General features: G+C 53.3%; 1 protein-coding gene across 1 annotated transcript in view; it reads right to left on the bottom strand.

Annotated features, from left to right (window-relative positions):
- The window catches only part of Lrp1 (LDL receptor related protein 1), a 77279-nt gene that overhangs the window by 28642 nt on the left and 22112 nt on the right, over positions 1–26525 (bottom strand). Inside the window, exons 7-34 of the mRNA XM_021658043.2 lie at positions 24039–24201; positions 23732–23954; positions 22596–22785; positions 22227–22370; positions 21022–21258; positions 19727–19907; positions 18734–18956; positions 17627–17828; positions 17265–17390; positions 14210–14350; positions 13969–14094; positions 13469–13585; positions 13053–13133; positions 11422–11589; positions 8663–8845; positions 8123–8323; positions 6874–7119; positions 6460–6657; positions 5259–5463; positions 4923–5087; positions 4214–4458; positions 3876–4007; positions 3134–3361; positions 2785–2959; positions 2601–2695; positions 2232–2381; positions 1929–2069; positions 1454–1588 (exon numbers count right to left, since the gene is read on the bottom strand). Coding sequence (XP_021513718.1) covers positions 1454–1588; positions 1929–2069; positions 2232–2381; positions 2601–2695; positions 2785–2959; positions 3134–3361; positions 3876–4007; positions 4214–4458; positions 4923–5087; positions 5259–5463; positions 6460–6657; positions 6874–7119; positions 8123–8323; positions 8663–8845; positions 11422–11589; positions 13053–13133; positions 13469–13585; positions 13969–14094; positions 14210–14350; positions 17265–17390; positions 17627–17828; positions 18734–18956; positions 19727–19907; positions 21022–21258; positions 22227–22370; positions 22596–22785; positions 23732–23954; positions 24039–24201 — 4821 coding nt within the window. The remainder of the gene's footprint in view (positions 1–1453; positions 1589–1928; positions 2070–2231; positions 2382–2600; positions 2696–2784; positions 2960–3133; positions 3362–3875; positions 4008–4213; positions 4459–4922; positions 5088–5258; positions 5464–6459; positions 6658–6873; positions 7120–8122; positions 8324–8662; positions 8846–11421; positions 11590–13052; positions 13134–13468; positions 13586–13968; positions 14095–14209; positions 14351–17264; positions 17391–17626; positions 17829–18733; positions 18957–19726; positions 19908–21021; positions 21259–22226; positions 22371–22595; positions 22786–23731; positions 23955–24038; positions 24202–26525) is intronic.

Here is a 26525-nt window from a genome sequence, read left to right as displayed (position 1 = left end):
CCATGTTTGAGGCCTGCGGCTTGGACAGGAGATGGCACCTGAATGGGTAGGGCCTTCAAGTGCCCAGCTACACTTGCAGAACCACCAATCACCACTAGAGGGCAGAAAGAGACTAACATTTCTTTATCAGCACTCTGCCCTGCATGCATTACAACCTTGAGTCTTCCATCCATGGCCCTCAAGGGAAGCTGGGACCTTAGGTTTCTCTTTGTCCTGCCTCTGCTCTATTCCAAATCCTCTCCCAGTACAAAGTTCCTAGCACCTTGCTTGCCCCTGTGCCAGTCTTGTTTCAGTTTTCCCACTTCTTAGGGGGTACCACTATCTAAGTGTCTCTTTGATACAATGTGTGCCCACGTGAATTCCCCTATTAGGCCTTGGCTGCCCGAGTTCTATGAAAGAACAGAAAGAGAGAGAGAGAAAGAAAAGAGAGAGAGAGAGAGAGAGAGAGAGAGAGAGAAAGAAAGAAAGGGAGGGAGAGAGAGAGAGAGAGAGAGAGAGAACAAAAAACATGGTCAAGGTCAAGTGCATTTAGGGAACCTCAGACACTAAAAGTCTCCTAAAAGGCACTCAGTGAGCACAGGCACATTCAGGACTCTGAGTGGCTTTGCAACAAAGAAACCGCGTCTCCACTTCACCCAGTGTTCCTGTCTGCAACACCCACCACATCAGAGCAGGAGGTTTCTGGCACAGCCCTTTGGGGAAAAGTGCTCTACTAGGGCCAGCCTGCAAATTAGCAAGTTCTTGTGAAATGTCTCCTCCAGTCTCGCCCCTTCCCTGCAAGCCAGCTGTGAGCCCAGCCTCGGGCCTCCACACACACTTCTAATAGTCTCCTAACTGGTCTAACTGCCTCGGTTTCTCTCTCCCCCATTCTGGGAGCCTTCTGCTGACAGGATAATCTCCAAACACCACTTTCCAGGCACTCCTGGATGAGAACCCACAGGAACCGCACCCTAGCTCATAGCCTTATCATAGCCTTCCCACATTCTGCCCCTGACAGGGCTCAGGGGCCCCAGAACTTGACTGTTTAGCTACATTTCTTGCCTCTTGTATAATATGAGTGTACGTGTAGCTGGGGTATAAGTCAGGGCTCAGGGGATGGTAAGCACACTCTACACTGTGACCTGGCATCAGACACCCATTCTATAAACCCAGGGCACAGCGCACCTCTTCCTCCAAGCTGGTCTGCCTCTATCAGCCAGTGTCTACCTCACCAAAACCTCATAGGCGCTGGATGGTCACAGCGACTGTGCTGTCCAGCTTCTTGCTATGCTGACCCCATCTTCTGGCTCAAGCTTTTGTCCACAGTACCCTGAAGAGCAGCACTTGATAGCCATGTAAACGTAACACAGAAGGCTCCTGGGAATGCATGATGAACGCTGTGTTTCCCAAATGCACGGGTAGGAGTTGGGCGAGAGGGGTCAAGGTTAGGCTGGGGGAGCTGGCAGGAACTGACCCTCGCAGGCCTGCTGTCCGCTCCGGAGGCTGTAGCCAGCTGTGCACATACAGGAGCGGGTCGTCTCTGACGTTGGCAGGCAGAGCTGGGAGCAGTCGCCATTGTTGACACTGCAGGGGTTGGTGCCCTCATGCTCTGGGGAAGGGCAGTGGACAGAAAGGAAGGGTGAGAAGGCCTTCGTGGACAGGCTCGGGCTGCCCAGGGACAAGTTGGTCACTGAATTCACCTTGGACCTGTCAGGGTCCCACCCAACCCAACTCCCAGGTCTTTTGACTTCTTAGGCTCCTGCACTTTCTGCCCAGACTATGAGTCTACACCTGAGTGGGAATAAGGACAAGCAGCCTGTGTGGGTGATGGATGGAGCCTAACCCACCCTTTATGCCCACTGTCCTGGCAGGCTGCTCATGGGGACAGCTCTGCAGCTTCTCTGGTACCCCATGCTACACACCCTCTGGGTACCCCCCCCCCCGCCTACCTAGCTGGATGCTCTCATCATACACCTTCATGTGCATCACCAACGTGGTGCTATTCCGCAGCACCACGGACCCAGAGCCGTCAGCCTTGTTGCATGTGCCCATCTTCTCTGACACCTGGTCTGCCCACCACAGCTTGTCCCCTGGGGCGACAGGAGGGAATAAGACCTTTGGGAAGGCCCTCCCCTCAGCCCTCCCGCAGAAGTCATTAGGCTCGAGGGGGTGGGTGGAAGGCAGCCAAGAAGAGATCTGCCGCCAGCCAGCCAGTTGTGCCCAGCCCGCCCCACTTCCATCCCTGCCCTCACCCATGATGGCCAGCGCGGTAGCCTTGCCCAGCTGGCTCCTCATGGTGTCGATGACCTCCAGCCCACTCCCATCCAGGTTGCAGCGGTTGATTGTGTGGTTCCCAGAGCTGATCCAGTAGAGCTTGCTTTCAGGGAAGTCAATGGCCAAGCCTGGAAGAGGAGCAGCTGTCACAGCCCTGGAGCCTGGCATCAGGGCCACACTTGGGGCCGGGAACAGAGTGTGTGTTAGGGATGTGTGGCTCCGAGGCAAGGTGGGACAAGAATGGGCACTAATCTGGGGTTGGGGGAGGCCTAGGCCACCAGAGACACTGGGAACATCTCCTGATTGGGGAATGAGAGGCCCACGGAGCAAGCAGGGCGAGCACATACCCACGGGGCCCTTCTGGCCGCTGAAGAGGAGAGTCCGGTTGCTGCCATCCATGTTAGCCATGCTGATGTTGTCACCATCGGTCCAATAGAGCTTGCTGGGAAAAGTGCCATGAAGAGAGAGAGGGTAAGAGCTCCCTTCATCCTCCTCACAGGGGTGTTCCCCAGCCCTGGGTTGCAGACTGACCCCCTGAGCGGGTGGACAACCAGGCTGTGTGGCTGCTCCAGGCCCTGCACCACCGCATTCTTGAAGGAGCCGTCTAGCCGGGCCACATTGATCTGCTTCTTGTTTGTGTCGTAACTTGTCCAGAACAGATTTCGGGACACCCAGTCCACAGCCAGCCCGTGGGCATTTGGTAAGTCTGGGGGCACAAACAAGGAGCTGGTAGTTGGTATCTGAGGAGAATGTGGTTTCTGGGGCACAGGAAGTCAAGAAACTGGGGCTAGAGCACTAAACGGAAACAGGGTTTGGAGAAAGAATATCAGGACCACCAGGACATGACTGGTGTGAGCCCTGGGGGAGAGGACAGGGTTACCTGCAGAGACGACCGTCTCCACGCCTGTGCCATTGATGAAGGCCCGCTTGATGGCTTGTGTCCGCACATCAGACCAGTAAACACGCTGCTCTCGGGCATCATAGTCCAGCACCGTGACGTTGTCGATGTCGGGCACCGTGAAGGAGATGATGTAATTGTAGTAGGGAGCATCCAGATCCACACCCCGGATCTCCATCTGACGTGCGTACAGCAGGAACTTCTTAAACTCTGTGGGGCGCAGGCCAGTCACTGAAGGCAGTCCCTTGCCTTCAGGCTTCCTGCCTGCCAAGGTTAGGTACCCTCCTCCCCCCTCAGCATGCTATTGGCCTTCCGCTATGACAGTGGCCCTCAACCTTCCTAATGCCGCAAACCTTAAATAAGGTTCCTCATGTTGTGGAGCCCCCCCCACCAGCCCTGCCCAACCACAAAATCATTTTCATTGCTACTTCATAGCTGTAATTTTTGCTACTGTTACGACTCATAATGTAAATATCTGAACTGCAGGATATCTGATATGTGACCCCTGTGGAAGGGCCATTTGACTCCCAAAGGGGTTGTGACCCACAGATTGAGAACCAAATAGGCAGTGAGTGCCATGTATGTCAGGTCCTGGCAGCTGCGGCTTTTTCCCACATTGCTAGGTTTTGGAGCACCTCCTAGTCACTCCTCTGCCTAACAGTGGGGACCTCAGACCTCTCAGACCTCAGCCTCAGTTTACCCATTGGGGAAGGTGGCTTCCTACCATAGCAGGTGGTGTTGTCCTTGTGGAGCTTCATGAGGTGGGGACAAGCACAGGACACAGTCCGGTTGTAGTTGATGAGGCACAGGTGGGAACAGGGTCCCCGGCCCCCGTTGGCCTCACATGGATTTGGAGCTGGCCCAGAGAGAAGACAGCAAGAAGGTCCTGTGACTTGCTGGGTCCCACCTGCCTTCTCCCCTCACCTCGATGCCCCTCCAACTCTCCTCCTCTTGCTCTCAGCATCTGCCCTGTTCCAGCCCACCCTTCCTGCGCCAGCACACGCCCCTCCCGTGCTCTCGGCACCCTCCCTGTCCAGCGGCCTGCCAGGCACAGGTCCTTACCCATGGGCTGCCGGGAGGGGTGGTACACCTGCAGGTCGAAGGGCTGGGTGTTGGTCCTCTGTACCACAGTGACGTTGTGGCCGGTCCATTTGTTGGCCTTAGCCAGTGTGTTCGTTCGCCAATCCGTCCAGTACACCTCCCCCCCATACAGCGTCACTGCAAACGGGTGTGACAGGAACTCGTGTCCCCGAAGCACCTCCATGTGGCCGGAGCCATCATACCGTGCCGAGTAAATGGCATCTGACCTGAGGGTGTGGTCGAGGGAACAGTGAGGGTCTCAGGAAGGTACCCTGCCCAGGTGCCCATCCCCCCTTACCCTGCCAACAGCCCTCCCAGCTGAATACACAGGGAACTCTTGCTGCGCACTGCCAGGTAACTAACGAAAGAATGCAAGACTGTGGGGTTGAAAGTGTGGGCTAAATCCAAGGTTGGGATTCCAGCCTTATGACCCCCCAAGGCAGTCTTCTGGATTCCCTTGCCAGGGCTGCAAGTTAGAAACAGGCACCCTCTCTTCGTTCTGGGCAGGGTGTGAGGACGCAGGGCGTGAGCAGAGTGGAGGGTGGACAGCTGCAGGCGTCAACCCTCCCCTCTGCTCGGTCTCCCTGCCCCTCTCCCATAGTGCTGGCTTCCCCCACGTTCCTGCCGGCCCCAGCCCCTCCCTGCCTGGGTGCCACTGCTTCAGCCCTGCTTGGCAGAGAGTGCTGCTGACCTGGCATCGATCCAGAGGATGCGCTTCTCTAGGTAGTCCACCGTGAGCCCGTTGGGCCAGCCCCCAGAACCCGTCTCTCGGTGGATGGTTCTGCGCCCAGCGCCACTCATGGATGCTGCCTCAATTCGTGGCAGGCTGGCATCCCAGTCTGTCCAAAACAGAATCCTAAGGAGAGAGTGGGCAGGGCCAAAGTTGGAGGTGATAGCACTTCAGCTAAAACATGCCAGGTGACTGACGGTACCAAGAGGACAAGTGTCCTCGGTCAGGCAGGGCTGTGGTCACCCAGAGCAGCCCTGTGATCACACAGGGCTCGGGGGGTATGGGCAGAGTTCTCACCCATCCCGAGGGTCCAGTGCAATTGCCCTTGGGTGCTCAATGTCACCCGCCAGCAGAGTGGTTCGGAGGGTCCCATCCAGCTTGGCCACCTCAATCTGGTCCAGGTTGCTCTCCACCCAGTAGATGTTTCCTGCAATCCAGTCCACAGCCAGGCCCTCTGGCGTAGCCAAGCCATACTGAATCACCACCTCAAAGCTGGTCAGGGCTAGGAAGAGAAGGTTGCCCATGGTCACAGACTCCTGGAGTCAGGCAGGGCAGGGCAGAGGTGCGGATCCCAGGGTCTTTCAGTGAGCCTCCTTCACCCTGACACTTCTGCCAAGATCACTAAGGGCCCAGCTCCCAGGAATGGTTTTCCCAACACCCTACTCTCCTTGCTCTGGCCTCTTTCCCACCAGCAGGTAGGTGGAAAAGGGGGGGGGGGGGGCTCCTGGAGGAGCAGGGGAGGGCAGCCACTTTCTGCACATGGTGCTCTCATGCAGGTAGCCTAGGAAAGGAGGTCAGAGAGGCCGGAAGCTGGAAGCTTCTGGGAACACGTTGGGCACAGAATGAGCAAGATGGAACATGTTAGCGATCACCCATACACTGCCCTGAGGATGCTCTACATGAACACGCCCACGTGTCTTCTTTTACAGACTGTCATGTGGTGGGCGGGTCTGTTTACTTAGCTATTCTCCTGCTGATGAACACTTGAGAAGTTTTCGGGTTTCCTCCATATTCAATAATGCAAACTCCTTTATTAAAACACGTTCTTTCTTGCCTCTGTTCAGATGCCACCTCCTCAGGGACCCACCGTGACACACAATTTATAACTGTCTGTCTTGGTCACTGCTGTGTCCTGTGCCTGGTATACACTAGATGCTCGATACTGATGGCTCAGGCCACTGTGAGACAGAGGCTCAGGTGTTCCATCCCTACATGGCACTTTTCTTCTAAGCCTGAGATTCCAAGACTGGGTAGCCAGGCTTCAGGCCATTCCAAAGAAAGGGTGATCATTTCGTTAATTATCAGGCTAGCAGCAATGCCAACGATAATTACGGGGCATCAGGCTCCGAGACCCACAGCAAAATCTAACCCAATTAACAGTTGGGGGTGGGAGCCCTTGAAGCCTAAGCTCTGGGACACCTGGATCAGGGTCTGTGACCCGAGTGCCCAAGTGCCATCTGTGTGCCATCCTGGCCCCGCTCCCAGGCTCAGCAGTCACCTCCGTTGTCCAGCAGCTTCCCGCGGTAGATCTTGTCCTCTACTACGTCAGTCCAGTAGAGGGCACTCTGGCTGAGGTGAAAGTCCAGGGCGATGGTGTTGCGAAGGCCAGGCACGAGGACGCTGTAGTCCCCCTTGTGAAGGTCAATGCGCCTGATCTCATGGCGGTTGGAGAAGATGATGAATGGTTTGAAGGGATCTGGTGGGGGGGAATGTAGTCAGGTCAGCAAAGGACTTACTGCCTGTGTACCACCCTGTCCAGGCCATATATATATATATATATATATATATATATATATATATATATATGTGGTCTCTGCTGGCCTTCTGTGTTTGGCCACTTAGGCTGGCCCGGCCCAGTGGAGCTTGGGGACACGACCAGGCCTGCTTGGCCAGCTATTTTCCGGTGTCTTACCCAGACTGCGGCAGCTCTCGCCATCGGGCTCCAAGATCCAGCCCTCGTAGCAGGAACACTTCACGCTGTACTTGTTCTGGTCACACTTTTGGCTGCATTTAAGGTGCTTGGCACAATAGCTCTGGATCTGGCAGGTGTGGTTGTCAGGTCCCAGCTCCATACCCAGAGGGCAAGAACACACAATGCCTTCACCAGGGGCCACCGAGCAGTTGTGACTACAGCCACCATTATTCAGAGAACACTGGTCTGGGGGGACAGGTAGGGGACAGGTCCAGGGTCAAGATCTGGGAGGACGTGGCCTCGTCGAGCCTTCAAGTTGTTTGTATCCAGGCTAAGCCTGGAGCTCAAGCTTAAGCAGGCTCACATGTCCTGCTCAGCCTCTGCTCCCTTCCCAGGCTCCCTCAGGACCAGGATTGGGACACCAGCACCTGACATCTAGGACCATCGTCTCCTCCCATCTCTCGGTGCTCTCTATGTCCCTGTCACCCTCTGAGTCCATGATTGGTACCTGGTGGCCATTTCACTTCCTCTCTGGGAGGGTCCTTAGACCAAGGTTCTTTCTTTGCTCTCTCCCTGCTCAGGTACAATGTGGGGGAAGGTGGGTAGAGAGGGGAATGCCCTGACCCCTGGCATGCCCTGGAACCCATGATCTTGCTGCCAATGCATCAGCAGTTTTTGGGCCAGTCTCAGATGGCTTTATCCTTCCCGCCTCCCTTTCCCAGAAGTCAGGTGTTCTGTTTGCTCTGGGAAAGTGAGGTTGGCTTGCTCAGACCTCCTTGACTCTAACCCTGTACCTCCTCACTCATTCTGTACATTTTGCCCATTTCTGGGAGCCAGTTTAATTCCCCTCCTCCCGAAGTCAGCTCAGATCAAGTCTCAACCCTGGCCTCCCCTCCAGCCTGGCCTCTCTATTCAGTGATCTGACTGAGAGAGCCTGCTCCAGGCAGGAGTCCTAACAGCTCCCTACTGTCATGGCCTTCAGAGGGGAATGACCCTGGACTAGTTTATTTAAAGGGGTTGTGCCTCCTCTGGTGATGTATTGTCGCTGCCTCCCTGGGTCACTCTGTAGAGTAAACGCTGTAGGAGTGTGGGACACTTCACACAGGGCCAAGGCAAGCCCTAGCTCAATGAACGCCTCTGGAATCACCCTGAGTACTGCACGCTCCTGCCCCAGACCCCTCCTACAGACGTGCCCTGCCTGACCCTGATGCCCTCCACACAGATGCCCCAGGAAGTGCCGGGGCCTCACCGCAGAGCTGGCCCTCATCAGAGCCGTCCCCACAGTCATCTCTGCCATCACACAGCTTGTCAGGAGGCAGGCAGACGGAGGTGTTGTTGGCACAGGGGTGCGAGGGTGGCCTGCAGGCCAGGGCCTCACAGTTCTCCTCATCCGAGTTGTCTTCACAGTCGCTGTCACCATCACACACCCATGCTTTGCTGATGCACCGAGCTGCGGGAAGGGAAGGGCTCGGTGTGAGGCGCCTGGAGACTGGGACTCACTGTGCCCTGCCCAGACCCAGTGGGCTTATCTAATAGCATCTTCACTGGAGTGCTTTGCAGCCTGCTATGAACCTCAAAACCCTTTCTGTCAAAGCCACACAGGTAACTAAGATCGCAGGAGCCTGCCGAAGGTGCAATGCTCAATTCTGCCCAGGGTTTGGGTTCCCAGAGTCCTTCACGCACACTCTGGCCCTTTCTTGCTGCCCCCTCCCCACAACATTACGCCACAGTTAATTTCTCAAGATGGCCTCCTCCTACCCATGCACCCCTATATCCCCCTTTTTTTCACCTGAGTCCTTGCAGCCAAACTTGACATTTGGGTCACAAACATGGGTCACCCCTTCACAGCTCTTCTCATCACTGGAGTCCATGCAGTCAGTGTCTCCATCACAACGCCACCGCAGGGGGATGCACAGGCCATCGAGCCGGCACTGGAACTCATCGGTATGGCAGCCGCCAGGAGGTCTTGTGGCTGGAGGACATGGGGGTGGGGTGGGGTGCATCAGGAGGGAGAGGCACTCTGGGACAGACCTTTCCCACCACCTCTGTCTAACATGGGTGCTAAGCTGAGGAGGCCAGGAGCCTCTGCTGGACTCTCACACCTCCTGCGTAGCCTCATTCCCTTGTCCCTGCACAAGGTGGCTCCCATCTGACAAGCCTACCCAGCCCACACCTCAGTGTTCAGGTTCTCCTTCAGTATTTACCTTCAGAGACTCCAAGCCACCCTCTACCCCTACAGGAAGGCTTACGGTGTCATTTACCTATAGTCGGACCCACCTCCTGACGGGTCCTCGGCCATGATAGCTCAGAACCACAGGTTAACTATCACTACCAATCAGGTCTCTGATCCCACACACTGGGTCCCACCCACCCCATCTCCACCTATTGCCTTCAGGAGGAAGCCCAGATGCAGAGAAACCCATTCTTTCAGGTCTGCCTGGCTTGTTGGTCAAGCCCTGCACTGCTTCACACAGCCTGCAGGGCTTAGACCCCCAAACCCTTTTCAGAGGTGACCCCGAGGACCCAGTTACGGTCTCCTGAGCCTCCAGGGACCCTCTTGGTGCTGCCTGTCAGCTGGAAACACAGTTGTAATGGCACCCAGTACAATTCTAACTCTGAGGCAGAGACTAGCTGGCAGCTCATGGGCCATGCAAGGCTTGAGGAAATATTTTTGACCTATCAGTTGTCATGAGCTGACTACAGTCCCTAAAAAGATGCTGAAGCCACCATACCTGTCAAGGCTGCCTTATCTTTGCAGATTAAAATCACTGGAGTAGGGGCTGGAGAGATGGCTCAGAGGATAAGAGCACTGATTGCTCTTCCCAAAGGTCCTGAGTTCAATTCCCAGCAACCACATGGTGGCTCACAACCATCTAAACATGAAATCTGGTTCCCTCTTCTGGTATGCAGGTGTACATGCTAACACACATTGCATAAGTAATAGATAAATAAATCTTAAAAAAAAAAAGAAATCATTGGAGTAAGGCCTAATTAACAGTATTACTGTTTCTATAAAAACAAACATTTGAAGCTGGGCAGGTGGAGCACACCTGTAATCCCAGCACTCAGGATGCAGAGGCAGGCAGGTTTCTGTAAGTTTGAGGCCAGCCTGGTCGACGAAGCGTGTCCAGGACAGCCAAGGATACACAGAGAAACCCTGTCTCAACAAAACAAAACAAAACAAACAACAACAACAAAACCCAAACAACCAAACCAAAACCCAAAAGAAAAAAAAAAACCACACAAAATTTGGATCCAGGGACAGACACACTCAGGGAGATACTATGTGAAGATGAAAGCAGACACAGGATAAAGCATCTTGAACAAAGGAAGGCCAAAGGTTTCTGAAGATGCAAGTGGTATTTTCCTTCATGGGTTGGGGAGGAGCCAGCGCTGAGGATAGTATGTGTGGAAGTACAGTTCTGTTGTTTAAGTCACTCAATTTGGGGTACCACAGCACAGAAACCTTAGGAAATTAATATGCCAGTGTTAAAATACAGTAAATTTAGCTGTGAAGCAGTGGTGCACACCTTTAATCCCAGCACTCAAGGAAGCAGAGGCAGGTGGATCTCTGTGAGTTCAAGGCCTGCCTGGTCTACGAAGTGAGTCCAGGACAGCCAAGGCTACACAGAGAAACCGTCTTAAAAACCAAAAACAAACAAACAACAACAACAACAACAAAAAAACCACCCCAAAACCTCCAGTAAATTTAGACAGGCAGTGTGGTGCACACCTTTAATCTCAGTACTTGGGAGGCAGAGGCAGGCAGATCTCTGTGAGTTTGAGGTGAGCCTGGTCTACAGAGTGAGTGTAAGAGAGCCAAGGCTACACAGAGAAACCCTGTCTCAACAACAACAACAACAACAACAAAAAAAGGCACTTCTCATATTTGTCGTCTTTCATGGCAGTGATGGACAAGAGCTAAGAAGCCAACAGCCTGAAAGGACCTGTGTCCTCCCGCCAGGAAACTCAACCTCCCCCAAGAGGTCCCATAATATGGGCACTGGGAGCCTCTTGTCTCTGCTTCCAAACCGTTGTTCTCTTTCTTCTCTCTTTTCTGTTGGAGACAGGCCTCACTCCCTAGCCCAGGCTGACCCACTCTCAGTGATTGATCCTCCTGCCTCAGCCCCTCCAGTGGGATTGTAGGTGCCAGCCACTGTACCTGCTTAGATTTCCTGTCAGTTCACTACTTCCCAGACAGCTCTCCCTGTGCCTCACTTCTGCGCTGATAACCTCCCTATCTGCGGTGCCATGTGGGTGCTGTTCTTACCCTGCTCTGAAGAGGAAACTCAGAGGCCCACAGAGATTAGGTAACTTGCCCAAGGCCACTCAGATAATAAGAAACAGAGCTGGAGCTGAAACCTCAGGCCATCCAACTACCAGCCCTTCAATCTTAACAGTGTGTGGCAATAATTTGCCAGCAATCCCTCTCTCTCCCATGGGACTAGAGTTTCCTCGAGGATACGGGGCAATTCTTAGCAATCTCAGGGCCTCTGAGCAGTGGCATGGGCACAGGTGATGGCTTGAATGCTGGTCCGCAGCGCTCACCCTGGTTGGTGCAGTTAGCATGTGTCTCATCGCTGTAGTCCCCGCAGTCATTGTCCCCATCGCAGGTCCAGTGTTCAGGGATGCATCTTCCGCTGTTGCACTTGAACTGGGTGCTGGAGCAGGAGTGACTACAGCCGGCCTCATCACTGTTGTCTCCACAGTCGTTGTCTGGGGGAGGGAAGAAGGGAGCGTTGAGGACATGGTCAGGGAACAGCCTTTTCTGTGACCCCAGCTTGACTACTCTGCTCCCATTCCCACCCACAGCCCGCCCCACCCCCACTGAGAAAATAACAAACAGAAAAGACACAGAAACTGCATAGACTGCAGCATGCACCATGGCCCACAGGGCGGGGAGGGCAGTGGGTGGACTCCAGGAGGCCCTTCCCTGAATCTCAGAAAGCCGAGAGTGGGGACAGGGACTGCTTACTTTGCAGGGGTTAGGCAGAGGTTCCTCTGGTTTGGAAGAGAAAGGAAGGTGGGGCTGGAAAGGCCTTTATACAGCCACACCCTGAGAACTGGGTGCTGGCTCCTGAGGCTTGCCTGCCAGTGAAGTTAGGGAACTGTTCTGAAGTGCATCTGGGTGAACTTCCTGCCTCGTAAGCCCTAGGGTGACTCTTTGCCACAGGACTGAGGCTCTCTTGGAGCATGTTCCCATCCCTTCCTTCTAGCTGGATTTCATTTTCTTCCCCAGGTCTCAGCTTCCTCAGTATCACCTGTCACTTCTCTCCTCCAAACGTCCCCTGAGCCCTCCCTGATGCTTCTTCCCTGTAACACCCATTCCTGTCTCTGCTGTTTTCGTCTGTGTGTGTCCTGGCAGCTCTGGGACACAGAGTCTAGAGGACTGGGGAGGCTGAGACTGTGGGGCTCTGGGGTGATGGTGCATGTGCCTCTATGCACTGACCGGCAGGCTCAGGACAGGTCTTTTCGTCAGAGCCGTCCCCACAATCCTTCTCTGAAACACAGAAACCGCCAGGGCAACCATTGGCACTTGAGACGCAGCAAGGAGTCGGGAGATGTGGTACTGACCCAACCTGCCCTCATATATGACCCAGGGCTAGAGCCACTGGATAGCACCACACCACGCCACACAACGCCAGACAACACAGCACCACGCCACACCACACCAGACAGGACAGTGCCCCAAACAGCACACACAACAATCACAGTGTGTTGACACACACTGCGGCCCCTGTGGTTCAGGGCTGACATCACCTGGTCCATGGCTGACCTCCAGGTGTGCTTCCAAGCCTGAAGCCCAGAGCCTGGAGCATGCAGTAAGAACCCCAAGAGACAGGGGATGTAGGGAGAACAGGATGGGTCCTAGGCTCCTTCCTTAGACCCTCTAGTCCTCGCTCAACTCTCCTCAGCCCCTTGAGTCCTACCAGAGGGTGGGCAGCCTTGCCCTGCTAAGGCAGGGATGATGTAACAGTAGGGTCTTCCTTCCAACCACCTTGGTGCCCCCATGGTATTTCTGGCTCCTCCTCTTCTCTCCTAGACAAGCCCTCAGGGTTTCAGTGCACTACAGAGAACTGTGGCTAGAGTCTAAGATCTCGCCTGCCTCCATTTGGGGCCTGGCTATGGCTTTGGGATTTCCTAGGAATTACAGCAAGAAGAGGAAGGCAAGCTCTTACCATTGTCACATCGCCAGTTGATGTTAATACATCTGCCATTGTTGCAGGTAAACTGGGTCAGGGGGAAACAGGTGGGATAGGCTGTCAGAGAGAAAGAGAAAGAACAGTTGAATGTGGCCTTCAGAGTCACACACTCTCACACTGAGCAGGTGGTGAAGGGGACCATTCCACAAGCAGGAACCAAATGAAGGAGAGCCAGATGGGGGAGAGGTGCTCATGGGCAGTTTGCTCACTCACCCCCACTAGGCACCAACACAACCCCCCTGACCGAAATCAATGCTGCAATGGCGGTGCTACTAATTTCCTGCTGCAGACAAAGTCACCGAGGCCACAGAGACAACTTACGAAGGCTACCAGCTACACAGGTTCCCCAGTGCCTCCCTCAGCCTGCCTGACCTCCCTGCTGTCCCTCTTACCACATGAGGCTGACTCATCCGAACGGTCCCCACAGTCATCATCCAGGTCGCAGGTCCAAGAGATAGGGATGCAGCGGCCGCTGGCACAGGAGAACTGGTTGGGTGGGCAGGTGCGAGCTGGGGGTGGGTGAGGTATAGGGTTCGTCATCCAGTCCCTCTCTTCATGTCCTCCCCCCTCCCCCTCTCCCCCAAGCCCATCTGTTTGAGATGTTATTCTCTAGTGTCCCAAATCATGCTGCTGCCTGACCCCATCTCCCAAGAGATCTCTGGGACCTGTGGAAAAAGGCTCCATCCATGTTTCTCCTCATCTCCACCTCGACTTGCATCTGTTTCCTTCCCTGTACCCCCAGCTCTGCAGTCTGTCTATCCTGGCAGGGAACAGAAGACCCCACATCCCACCCAGGGCCTCTTCCCCTCTGCTCTGGACTCGTGGCTCCACTCTTTCCTTCCCTGAGGCTCCTCTCCTCCCAGGCTCCCCACGGCTGTGCCCCACTCCACACCTGAACAGGTGGCATTGGATTCGTCCTCGCTGTTCCCGCAGTCATTATCCCCATCGCAGAGCCAGCGGTTAGGGATGCACCGGTTGTTCTCACATTTGAATCGGTCCGAGGGACAGGTGTGTTGGTCTGGAGAGGGGGAACAGGCCAGGGGTCAGCGAGAGAGCGGGGTCTCTAGCCACTCAGATGTGGGTGCATCTGGTGCCTTGCCGCCTGGCCGCCGGCAGTGGGGAGGGTGACTCACGGCACAGCGCCGGGGCCTCGTCGCTGTTGTCCAGGCAGTCGTTGTCTCCATCACACTTCCAGCGCTCCTGGATACAGCGGCTGTTGGCACAGGCAAACTCGCCCGGCTGGCACTGGGGTGGGGGCACGTAGGATGGGTTCGCTGTGTGGGTACCACAGGGGTGTGAGGCGGAAGGTCAGACCCAGGCCACGGGACAGGTGCTAAAAATCCCTGTATTTCTCTTTTGATTTACTGTTTGTTTGTTTTTTGAATAATATACAAAGTCATTTTTTCCTATTACATAATTTTCCATGAGCAAATTATTTGGCTAGATATGGTAACTCTTTCTTAGGCAACACAGTCTACCTGGCAATGTCTGCATCTCCCTGGCAATGTCTGAGAGTAAAACAGCCTTCAGGAGAGCCCATTGCTACATGTCAAAGACTTGTGTGGTCCACTTCTGATTCCCTGAACCACCCCTAAGTGGTTCAGGGCCCCCCAACATCCCGTCCTGGACTTCCTCTTTCACAAACCCATCAACTCCACTGCAGGAATGAAGACAGGCCCAGACCTCTGCACGATCCACCTATCCCGTCCCCAAACAGGGACACCTCAACCATCACTGTCTGCCTCATGGTCTAAGCAGACCTCTGTCTATGTCACTGGCAACCTGGAGCCGGGCCATGTCAGTCGCCTGAGCTTTGCACTCCCTTTGCTCAGCCAATTTCTAAGCTCTCCAGGGTCCCATGAGTAGTCACTGTTCTCTCCTCTACTCCGTGAACCACTGGGCCTAGAAGTTGGTATGCATGTTTCTTGCTCCACACAGCTGCTTTTTGGCTCTTCTTCCCCCTCATTCCTAGAAACCAGTGTTGACCTTCTCGACCACGCCTTGTCGTGGATAAGGATGCTCTCTCTGCTCCTGATCCACTGTCACAGTCTCTACAATCATTCCTGCCTCCATTCTTAATGATATCAATGTCCACAAAGACAATTCTGTTACCCTGGCCCCTCACCCAATCTCTACTGACCTTGGTCTTGCTCCCAGCTATACACTGGACTTCACTGACCCTTTTTTCTTTTTTCTTTTATTTTAGTTTTTGAGAGAAGATCTCACTATGTAGCCTTAGCTGGCTTGAACTATCTCTGTAGGCCAGGTTGGCCTGGAACTCACAGGGATCCATCTGCCTCTACCTCCTAAATGCTGTACCACCACGCCCAGCTACTGACCCCCTTTTCACTCCTAGGACTATGATAAAATTATTCCAGCTATGGGAAAGGTGAGAAATGTAGAAAATAGGCTCTGGGGTCAGACTTTCAGCCTCAGTTTCTTCACATGTCAATAGAAATGCTGTCCCCATAGAGACACGGGAAATGCTTAAACAGTACATAGCCAATGCTCAGTGAGTATTGGCTGTGATTATTTAAAAAAAAAACAAACCTGACAATAACATGCAACAGTAGAGAAATGGTTGAGTAAATGAAGGGACATTTGCCAAATGGTACTTTGTCCATTAGAAATACTGCAAATTTATTCATGATACACTAATAAGAGACAGAAGTGTGCATCCAGCAGGACTCCTGTTACGTGGAGGTAAGTGTGCAGAGAAGTGTTTGGAAGAATGCCCCCTAAGATGGCATCTAGGACCGGCAGAACGGGTGTTTGTGCATCCTTTCTATTTTTTTACAGTGTGCATTTGCTTACTCATTTTTACAATGAGTATCCACTTTTATTCTCCCTTAACTGTGAGGGCCGAGATCAGCCCTAAGGCCTTGCCAGTAGACCAACATCCCTAGAACCCTTCCTGTATTTAGAAAATTGAGGCGATTTAAAATTCATGGACTTAGGAGCTGGAGAGAGGGCTCAGCAGTCAAGAGCAACTCAGGTTTTACCCCCAGCACCCACAGGGTGCAAATCTAGTTCCAGGAAATCTGATGTGGTCTGCTGGCCACCATGGGCACCGCAGGCACATGGAGCATAGACATACATGCAGGCAAAACACCCACATACATAGACTCAAAGCAAATAAAGTCACAGACGGAAGGAGTTGGGGGTGTAGCCCCATGGTAGAGTGATTTTCTAGTGTATGTGAGGGACTGGATTGATCCCCCAGCACTGTAAAATAAGTGAATATGGGTAATACAGAGAATCTGTGATGAGGAAGAGCCCCAGGAAGTGGAGGAGGCACAAACACCCACAGGGACCGCCATGTACGGAGTGCGCATCCAGCGAAGAAGGTGCCCTGCACGACTTAGCACAGCATTAGAGTGGTGTTCACTGGCTTTTCTCCTAATTTCCCTTAAAAAAAATATTTTTTTTTGATAGGGCCTCTGTGTGACCTGGAACTTGCAATCTTCCTGCCTCAGCCCTCAGCCTTCTCATTGTGGGGATTATATAAAACTTACCTAGCTAATTCAAAGCATTTTACTCATTTCATTTTTTTTTCTTTTTTTTTAAGACAGGGTCTCAAGCCTGGTGATGGCGCACACTGTTGGTCCCAGCACTTGAGAGGCAGAGGCAGGGGCATCGCTGGGTTTGAGGTCTGTAGAGTTCAAGGACAGCCAGGGATGCAAAGTGAAACCTCATCTGGAAACAACAACAAAAAAGACAGGGTCTTCCTGTGCAGCCCGGGCTAACCTGGAACTCGCCAGGCAAACCAGGCTGGGCTTAAACTCACATGAGATCCACCTGCCTCTGCCTCCTGAGTTACTGAGATTAAGGAAATAGTATCACCATACCCAGCCTATAGTATTTTGAGCTATAGTTATTTTACTCTAATAACAGTGAATTAAAGTTAAAAGGAGTTAAGAATAGTTCCCTCCTTATATGGCTGTCCAGTTCCTCATTCATTTGCCCTGATCTTCATACCCTTTCAAGGCTGCCCACCCCCAATCTGCCTTCCCTAAATTAGCCCCATAGCCTTCCCTAAACCCCATCCCTTGCTTCCTGTCAGCCCCACAGGGTCCTTCTTTGCCTCCTTAATCTCAGACTGGGACCAGGGCACTCCCATGTCCTCTACATGGGATTCTCCTGCTGGAGCTACCTTCCCATCCTTGTCCCCAGCCAGGCCCCTCATACCCAAGCATGTGACATCGTCTGTGTCTAACACCTGGTCCTCGGCGCAGGCACACTGGCGACTCCCAGGGGTGGCGAGGCACAGGCTGCTGCAGCCTCCATTATTGACCCGGCATTTATTGGTACCCACTGCAGGAGAGGGGAGGGCAGGAATGGGGCAGCAGAGTTAGGAAAGGAAGCACATAAAATGAGGAGATGTAAGAGGAAGTCAGGAGAGGAAATTGTGTTGAAAGAGAGAGAGAGAACACAGACGTGGGACAAGAAGGAATGGGGAACAGAGTCAGAGAACTTCTCAGAAGTCTTCGATATCAGAGCCTGGGATCCCATCCTTCCAACCCACTGTCCCCAGCCTGCACCAGGACTACCTTGCTGCTGCTGCGCATCATACATTCGGATCTCAAAGATAGGAGGCCGCTCGCTGCGCAGAAGGGTCACAGTAGGGGGTACACCCGCTGCGCCCCGTTCCAAGCGGTAGACGCTGCCGCTCCGATATTCCGTCCAGAAGAGGTAGTTGCCATGGTGACACAGGCCAAAGGCATGATTCAGTTCAGGACCCTCGTAGACAATCTAGGAATGGAGAAGATGTTTTTGAGGAGATGGGGCAAGTAGAGATGCTTGAAGGGTACCTAGGGGCCCCAGTAATGCTGCCTCCTACAGGTGACTCAGAAAGGACACTCTCCATACTGTCCTCTCATGGGGCCATTCACATTCATTCGTCTCCCAAACACACACACACACACACACACACACACACACATCCCAGCCAGCATTCAGCTATTCGTTTCTCCACCTAATAAACATTTACTGGGATCTATTAAGGACCAAGCTGTGGTGAGTTCTAAGAGAACAGGTTAGTCCTTGAGTACCCATTGTCCGTGGAGGGCATATGTAGGTAATGTGGGGGAAGAGGGACCTGGAGGCGACAAGAGAAAGTGATCAAAGAGGAGCTGGGTAGATTCCCAGCAAGCAAAGGCTCAGAGCAGGGGTCATATGATGTGCTAGGAATGACAAGCTGTCTAGTGCTGCTGTTCAGAGAGGGTTGGGGCATGGAGAGTGGGAGGAGACACAAGACCACAGAGCTGGCCAGGAGCTGTACTGCGAAGGGCCTACCACACCAAGACAGAGTTTGGTCCACACGCCTAAATACAAACACAACTTACGCAGTGGAAAAGCACCCGCATGAACAAACATGCACATATGCAGTTCCCGGGCACTTCACACGTCAGTGCCCGCGCTCAAGCATGTTGTGCGTGCACACACACAGAGGAGCGCACAGGCGTGCCACGTGGGCAGGCAGATACAGATAGACACCCTCAAACAGACAAGACAATATGGATGACACACAGACGCACACACTTACAGAGCCAGGAGCACACATGTAAGAAGTACAGACCCAGACACACAGACATCTCCATTCTCATGGAGTTTCCTGTGCAGAAATGGGGCTTAACAATGCACACATGCCTGCCCACCTTCCGGTCTGTGCCGTTGAGCAGTATGGTCTCGATTCGGTCATAGAAAGCATCCACCCAGTATAGGCGTCCAGCTGGGATATCCAGGCTCAGCCCATTGGGCCAAAGCACCGTCTTGGAGGTGACAAAGATATCTCTGTGGGAGCCGTCCATCCACGCCCTCTCCAGCCGCCCTCGCCGGCTGTCCTTGGGGTCTTCCTCCCAGTCTGTCCAGTACATCCACCTGTGGGCAGTGACTGGTCAGCACCTCATGGGTCACCCTTGCCATGAACAGCTTCTGTTGTGATTCCAGCCATTAGGTGGTACCTAGAACCCTTCCCATGGGCCTCTCTGAGCCAATCATCCCTGAACTTCATGTTGCAATGATCAGTCCTCCCATCCAGCAAACACACGATGAATGCCTGCCTCTGGCATCCAAGGATATAGCAGACACCAAGCTTTCCCACCCCTCAGGAGGTCACACCCCGTAAGACCATCCTATGAGAAACAAGTCGTTCACGAAGGTCATGTCAGAGAGTGATAAAATCAGGAGGAACATTAAAAGCGATGGGCGGGGGAACCTCAGCAGCGGGTAGGGTGAACAGAAGGGGCGCTGAAGGCTTCTTAGAGACTCGATGCTGGCAAGAAACCAAATCTGCTGGTATCTGGGAGTTTCAGACAGCAAATAATTGGGAGGGAAGTGCTGGGTATGGGAAGATAGGTGCAGCTATGGGCAAACAAGCACTGGGCAGACCCAAAGGCTAGGGAGGCTCAGGGCCAAGGGGAACCAGGAGAGAGCTTCCTACCACGAGGGGGAAAGGCTAACTTCTGGGTATGTGTTATGGCTTCATTCTCTTCCCTTAAGATTGGCAGACACCTGCTCGCTTTCCAGCCTCCCACTCTGCCTCAGTGGCCAGCCTGCCTCAGCCACCCCTTCTTTGCTGTCTCCCTCCCCAGTTCTCTGAGATGTGCATGCTCCCACTGCCCCCAACCCCAAGGCCTGGGCAGACTCACCCATTGAGTGGATCCACTACAATGGCCCTGGGGTGTGTCATCTTGCCCTCAATTAGAGTCTTTCGAGTCTGGGCGGCTTTCTCCAGCCTAGCCACACTAATGGTCTTCTTGGGGCCGTCATCGGTCCAGTAAAGATTGTCGCCCATCCAGTCCACGGCTACGCCCTCCACGTTGTGAATGCCTGAGGGGGCAGAGAGGGTAATAAGGGTGACCCTAACATTAAGAGATGGTGGCTAGGTAAGGGGAGCAGGAGGCTCGTGGCGCCCTGAGCAGTGGGCAGGCAGGGGAGGGAGGCTGGGGGGTGGAGAACACATCTGTGTTGAGCCGGTCTCTGAAAACAGCACGGGGCAGTCAGGAGCCTATGCAGCTCATGTGGGCTCTCGAATAAGGGCATGTCTGGGCCTGGGCTTAGGTGGACAGCTGAGGCAATATGGACAGGCTCCCTGCACAAGTGTGACGCCACATCCTAGGCCTAAAAACCCTGAGCTCACAAAATGAATTAGGAAGCAATTTTCCCCTTAGCCAAAGGCTTCATCTCAAGTATCCCTTAAATAGCAGTTCCCTTGTATAGGGAACCCCAACCTCTTCCTGACCAGGAGTTACCCTTGATTTCTACAGAGTCTTATGATTGGTGACCGCTGAGGTTCTCTGAGCTGAATGGAGGGTGGGGAGCAAGGCATATTAGTCAAATTGACTGGTTAGGGAACCAGATCCTGGGGACCCAAAAACAGAACTAAGGCAAAATGCACACAGCCCAGAAGCCTCCACGGGGACGGCTCTAATGCTACTGCACACTGGGCTTGCAAAGTAGGCCAGAGAAAGAGACTAACTGGACTTAACAGAAACAGTTTTCTCAGGCCACATAAAGGTGCGGGCTTCCACGGCCACGAGATCTAGCTGCACACACTATGCACACTTACATCTGTAGATGGGCCCTGTCTGATCTGTCAGGCCCAGCTCTGATTCAGGGCCTCTCCTGGCTGTATGCTGCACACAGCTCCAGGGCTCTGAGCCAATGGCAGTGAGACCCTGAGTTTTCCCAAGGGCTGGCAAAGGCAGCTCACACTGCCTAACCCATCCATCCTCCTGACTCTTTTTGGCTCAGCCAAGAAGGGGGTCACACAGGGGTCAACCTGTCTATCCCCTCATCTCCATGCCAACCAGCCCAGCCAGCTAGTCTGCAGAGGACTCCTCATGCTGTGAGGGAGAAATATAAGCCTCTGATGTCTTCCTGTTCTAGGCGCCACTCCCCTCAGGAGCACTTCTCACACACCTCCCACTCCCAATCCCCTCACCATCCTTCAGGATAGTCTCTCTCTCCGTGCCATCGATTTTCTGGCGGCCAATGAGGTAGCTGGTGGTGTCAGCAAAGTAGATGAAGCCGGTCTCAGCGTGGAAGTCCAGGGCCCGTGGATTCATAAGGTTCTCAATGGGGATCATGTGCTCATCTGGAACCTTGGCCCCCATGTCCATGCCTCTGATGATGCCTGGTCGGCCCTTGCCATACACGAGGAACAGTTCATGTTCAGGCTCTAGGGCAGGCACACAGGGGACAAAGTTACACACACATACACATGTGTACACATGCATACACGGTCATCAGTTTGGAGTCTGAGTCTGAGGGGTCTGTTGTCTGTTCTGGGTCAAGAGACATGGAGCAGACAGGGCTCTGAGTCAGTCAGAGGAAACAGAGTAACACTCTCCACTCTGGTCCTAGGACCAGTGTGCCCTGGGGATTTGACATGAGCAGCTTGGGATGGGAAGTTGGGGGAGGGTGGCTTGTTTTTACTTTAATGATTACTATTCTATACTAAAATTTGGGGACCTAAAAGGAGCACTTTCAAAATATCTTGAAATCTGGTCCCTTTCCATCCTGTCCTCTGCCACTACCCTAGCCTAAACCACATATATCAGTCTTACCCACACCCCGGAAATAGCCTCCTGGCCTCTTCCTGCTGCCCAGCTTCTGCCTGGCATAGCACGAGCTTACACTGTATGAACCCAGTCATGCCATTTCTCTCCACAACGCCATAAGCTTCTCATCCCAGAGATAAATTATCTCCATCTCTCTTCACCCATGTCATTCGGTCCCACTGGTCTTCTCAGCACACCATGCCCTACACTGGCCTCAAGGCCTTTGAACTGTACGTTACCTCATCCAGAAATATTCTGCTCTCAGGTGGTCAAGTGACTGGCTACCTTACTTCAACTCGGAGAGCTTGGCTTAGATATCACATCCTCAGGCAGGCCCTCGCTTCTGTTTTGTTTCCCTCACCCACCCTTCATTGCCGGAACAGTGTCAAACACCCAGTGTGCGTTTGCTAAATACTCTAGCCTGAATGAATGGAAGGTAGGAACAGTGCTGCTCTTGGCTGTGGGTCCCTTACATCTTTGCCCTTTGTTTCTCTGCATCTCGGCAGAGGCAGTGGGGTGGAAGGACATCTTTGGACTCACCCCTATGACCAGCTGGCCCACCCTCTCAATCCTCCCTGCCACTCACTCTTGCAGGACTTCCCGTCACTCCCCAGGCTGAAGCCGGACCGGCACCTGCAGGTTCTCGCCTTGTGGCTGTTGGCCAGCAAGCAGATGTCGGAGCAGCCACCTGGCTTCCCGTACTGGTCGTTCTCACAGGCATGGCTCCGCACTGGGGGCAGAAAGATAGCTGTCAGCACTCTTTGGGCAGGAAGGAACTGGGGACACAGAAGGGCCAGGGCATCCAGGAGGAGAAGCCAGGCTTGGTGGCATGGGACAGGTGCCTAGAAGCACTCTTGATATGAAAGAGTAAAGGATTCTCAGAAGAGCTGTGATCCTGAGTTTACAGTCCTGTCGGGGAGATGCCAACTTTGGGGGTGCGACAGAGACTGCTTACCTCGGGGCTGGCGCCGCTGGTGGTAGATGTGCAGGGCGCCTCCCTTGTCCACACGGGTGACAACCTGGTGCTCGGTGCTGTTGAAGCGATTCACCCGGATCACACTCGTCTTCTGCTGGGTGTTGGCGTTGTCTGAGTTGGTGGCGTAGAGATAGTTCTCAAACACAGTCAGGCCATACAGGTGCTCAATCTGAGAGAGCAGGCAGGGTTGGTCAACAACATGAAGGGGATGTTTCCTTCACCCCAACAGGCCTGTGGTTGCCACCCCAGAGCCATCATCTTTCCAGCTTCATGCTCCAGTTTTACTTAACTTGATGCTAAATCTTGTCTCTGTTCTGGAAAACTTCTGTATGTCAATGTCTTACTCATCCTTCACAAAGCACCTCTTTAAAGAACTTGTGGAGTTTTCTAAGAGATATTATTCCCTTCTGTATTTTGCCTGTATGGTGACACTGCTGTTCAGCACCCAGTGTGCTTATCAGTGGACCATCCCACCCACTGAGGACAGGAAAACCGTCCTTCACAGAATTAAGCTCCCTGCAGTCAGATACTTGCAGACAGACTCTGACGACCATCAGATGAGCTACACTTGGACCCTAACCTCTCTGTCCACCAAGAATGCTCAGGCTGACTGCAGCTTTGCAGGGACTGAGTACACACTTCAGGGTTTGCTGTGAGGCTTTCAAGGTGAGAACCAGAGAGTTCCAGACAAAGCCCCAGGGACAGCTGCACACTCAGGCGACTCCAGAACGCAGCTTCTACCACTGAGCCCCAAGACTTCCTGCCTGGGTTCACAGGCTGCTGGCCAGTTGTGCAACCTCTGGCAAGTGACCAAACATCTTTGAACCCCGATTTTGCCAACCGCCTGTTCATCCCCTGGGAGTTATTTTAAACATCGAATAAAAAGAAGGAAGTAAAATGTGTCTTAAGTGACTGTTCCCATGAGACTTAGAAGCCATATCTTCTGTGACACATTCCTGCTGGTCCCACCTGCTACCAGAAGACATGGGCTGATTCTGCTCTTACTATTCACCTTCCCAAGGGCCCGGGGATCAATTCTACCTCAAAGGTCTCCCCTCACCATAAGACTCTGGTTAATGGTTCCCCTGAGTAACCCCAGACAAAGTCTCTCTCACCAGGATGCCTTGGATGATGGTCTGGCGGCCCTTGCCCTCGTAGTCTACCACTTCAATGTAGTCTAGATAGGCGTCTGCCCAGTAGACGAGGCGGCTGACCAGGTCCAGGGTGATGCCGTGTGGAAATACGATCTTGCTGTCCACCAGCTTGGTGCGGTTCTGCCCATCCATGTCACAGCGCTCCACCTTGGGGATCTGCCCGTAGTCAGTGAAGAAAACCTTCCTGTGGGTGTGCACACGTTAGATGGGGTGCGGGCACTTGGACCCTTCTTCCCCACTGGAGTCAGACCCTGTCTGCCTGTCTCACCCCATGGCAGGGTCCAGGGCGATGCCTTTGGGATTGTAGAGCTCCAGGTCTAGCAAAGTGACACAGGTGTCCCCGTTTCGGTTGCAGACGAAGATCCTGTCATCAATGTCATCCACAAAGTAGAAGTTTCCTGTCAGCCAGTCGATAGCCATCTGCTCCACGTCTGGAGGATGAATGAACAGCTATGTGAGCCAGGCCCTCCCACAGGTGCCTGTGCCTCCTGTGAGCTCGCCTTCCTGGGACCTAATCCTCCCCCAGCCAGCTGAAGCCACCTTCCCTGGAGCTCCTGTGGGTGTCACTGGCAGAGTCACGCTTTGATAATCTTTGTGTTTCCAAGTATCTGGTCTCTCCAAATAGCAGTCTCAGAATATACTCAACGCCCAACCCCGCCCCCAGCCCCCATCCTGGGCACAGGATTGTCATAAACAGGAGGGACTAGGTAAACATCGCTGACTGGCTGGCTCACTGACAGGCTATTCCAATTCTAATGCTGCCTTCAACAGGAAAGGGCTATCTTGTAGTGACAAGAGGCAGGAGGACAGGCCTATCAGCTCACCCCAATATTTTCTTTTTTGATCTGCTTTTACTTGAGATAAGAGCACCCTAACTAACCAAAGCAGCACATATCTTTGGTTTGGGCCTGACTTACATTCGTTTTACATGGTAAGTCTAATTATTTCATACTAGCAAGAAGCACTGGCTGGAAGCTGTACCTGTTGTGTTAAATAAAAACAAAACAAAACACTGGAAAGCAGAATGTTGATAAATGAACTCAGCTTGGAGAAAAATATTTCAAAGTATTAAGTCCATACAGCATGACACAAGATTGATGGAACAGGGTTGAGATTCAGTCACGTGAGTCGAACTGCCCCTTCTTGCCCTCACATCCCTGTTTCTTTCGTGTTATTCTGCAATTCCATCACATCCCAAGGAAGCACAGGAGGAATGAGAAACATATGAGAAGCATAGGTAGGAAGAGCCAGGAGGAAGGTGAAGATAAGACCCTTAAGATAAACCAGGAGAAACAGGAAGAGGAGCTTCTGGACAGGGCAGAGCAGCTACCACAGTCAGTCTAAGCCATGAAGGAGGAGGGTGAGGGAAGGGTGTTGAAAATATGGGGACAAGGACAACTGCTGGCTTCCTTCCCAATGCAATCCTGGCTTCCATGCCCCTCACTGACCCCTTTCAAATATACCCTCAGAAGTGATGCAGCTTGCAGGCTGGGATAGTCCTAAGGCAGAGACTTTTATCTGCAGCATTTCAACAAGTAGACATCTTTTTACTACTTGCCTCTGGCTGAAGTTTCTCCCACACTATCCTACTCAGCCCCACAGCTACAGGTATATTGATGAGCTCACTCAACTCATCCTAATCCCCTGTCCTCCCCACAGGGATCCAGGAGCTGTTTCTTAATAGTGAGATAGTGAGAGAGGGTACAGGAAACAGGAACGTGGCATCCAGGGAAGTTGGCTGGCCAGGGCCACTGACTCACAGTCACAGGACTGGAGGCTGGAGGGGCGGGGGAAGTAGTCACTGGAAGGACTTGTAAATGGTTTCCTCTTCAGGTCCCATTTGGTAAGCCCTACCCTGAGACGACTGGAAAGAGGTCAGAGGTATGAGGTATTACCCCAAGTGCTGACACATTCCCAAACCCAGCTGCTCTGTCCTCTGGGCTCCCAAGACTTCTTGGGAGAGCAGAGCAGACGATCATGAGGAACAGAAAGCTCAGTGCAATAGTTTAAGGCAACCAAGCTGCCACACACTTGGTTACCACAGAGAAACCAGATTAAAATGAAGGAGCTGGGCCGCCTCCAAAGGAAACTAAAGTCCCAAAGTAGAGACCTTCCTGCAGCTCTAGGCAGCCAGCAGGGCAGCTGAAAACCAACAGGGCTGTGTGCCCTTTACTTGGTGGGCGCCGCAGGGGTCTGGGGACTGCTGGCATGTATGCAAGATTCATCAGTCAAATCTGTTTTCCCAGCACCAGCTGGCTCAAATGGCCTTCTCTGCAACTTCCTCAGGCTTCCCTGAGTCACCGCCCAGCCCTAGGACTGGCAACACCCTGGCCCTGCTCCCCCATCCACCCTTGGCAAGAGGGAAAGAGGAAGGAGCCTGCAGGGACCTGATGCCCTGCTCCCAGATGCAGCTCCATCCTCAGGCCAAGCCTCAAGATGGGGGCACATGTGTGAGAGCCTCTCTCCTGGGTTGTGTTCCCTCCCACTTCGGGGAAAGGATATTGACAGTCCTTGCGCTCATGTGTCTGCCCTTGGCTGGGCTCCCCTCACATCCCCAAAGGCCACGCAGGGTCCCACTCAGCAGGCCAGTGAGGAGTTAGCAAGAACTGATGTCTCCAGCAGGCCTGGTCTCCCCTTTGGTATTTTTGCAGCTGGAGATTATTAGTCGTAAGCAAAACTCCTTTGTTACCCAAGCCCGCTCTACCACATTATTTTCATCTCTCTTAAAGTTCAGATTCCTTTGCTCCCCCCACCC

Source organism: Meriones unguiculatus, chromosome 17, assembly GCF_030254825.1.
Source record: "Meriones unguiculatus strain TT.TT164.6M chromosome 17, Bangor_MerUng_6.1, whole genome shotgun sequence".
NCBI classification, from domain to species: domain Eukaryota; kingdom Metazoa; phylum Chordata; class Mammalia; order Rodentia; family Muridae; genus Meriones; species Meriones unguiculatus.
Note: the sequence above shows the minus strand (reverse complement) of the source record. Positions and strands in the feature narration are given on the sequence as shown.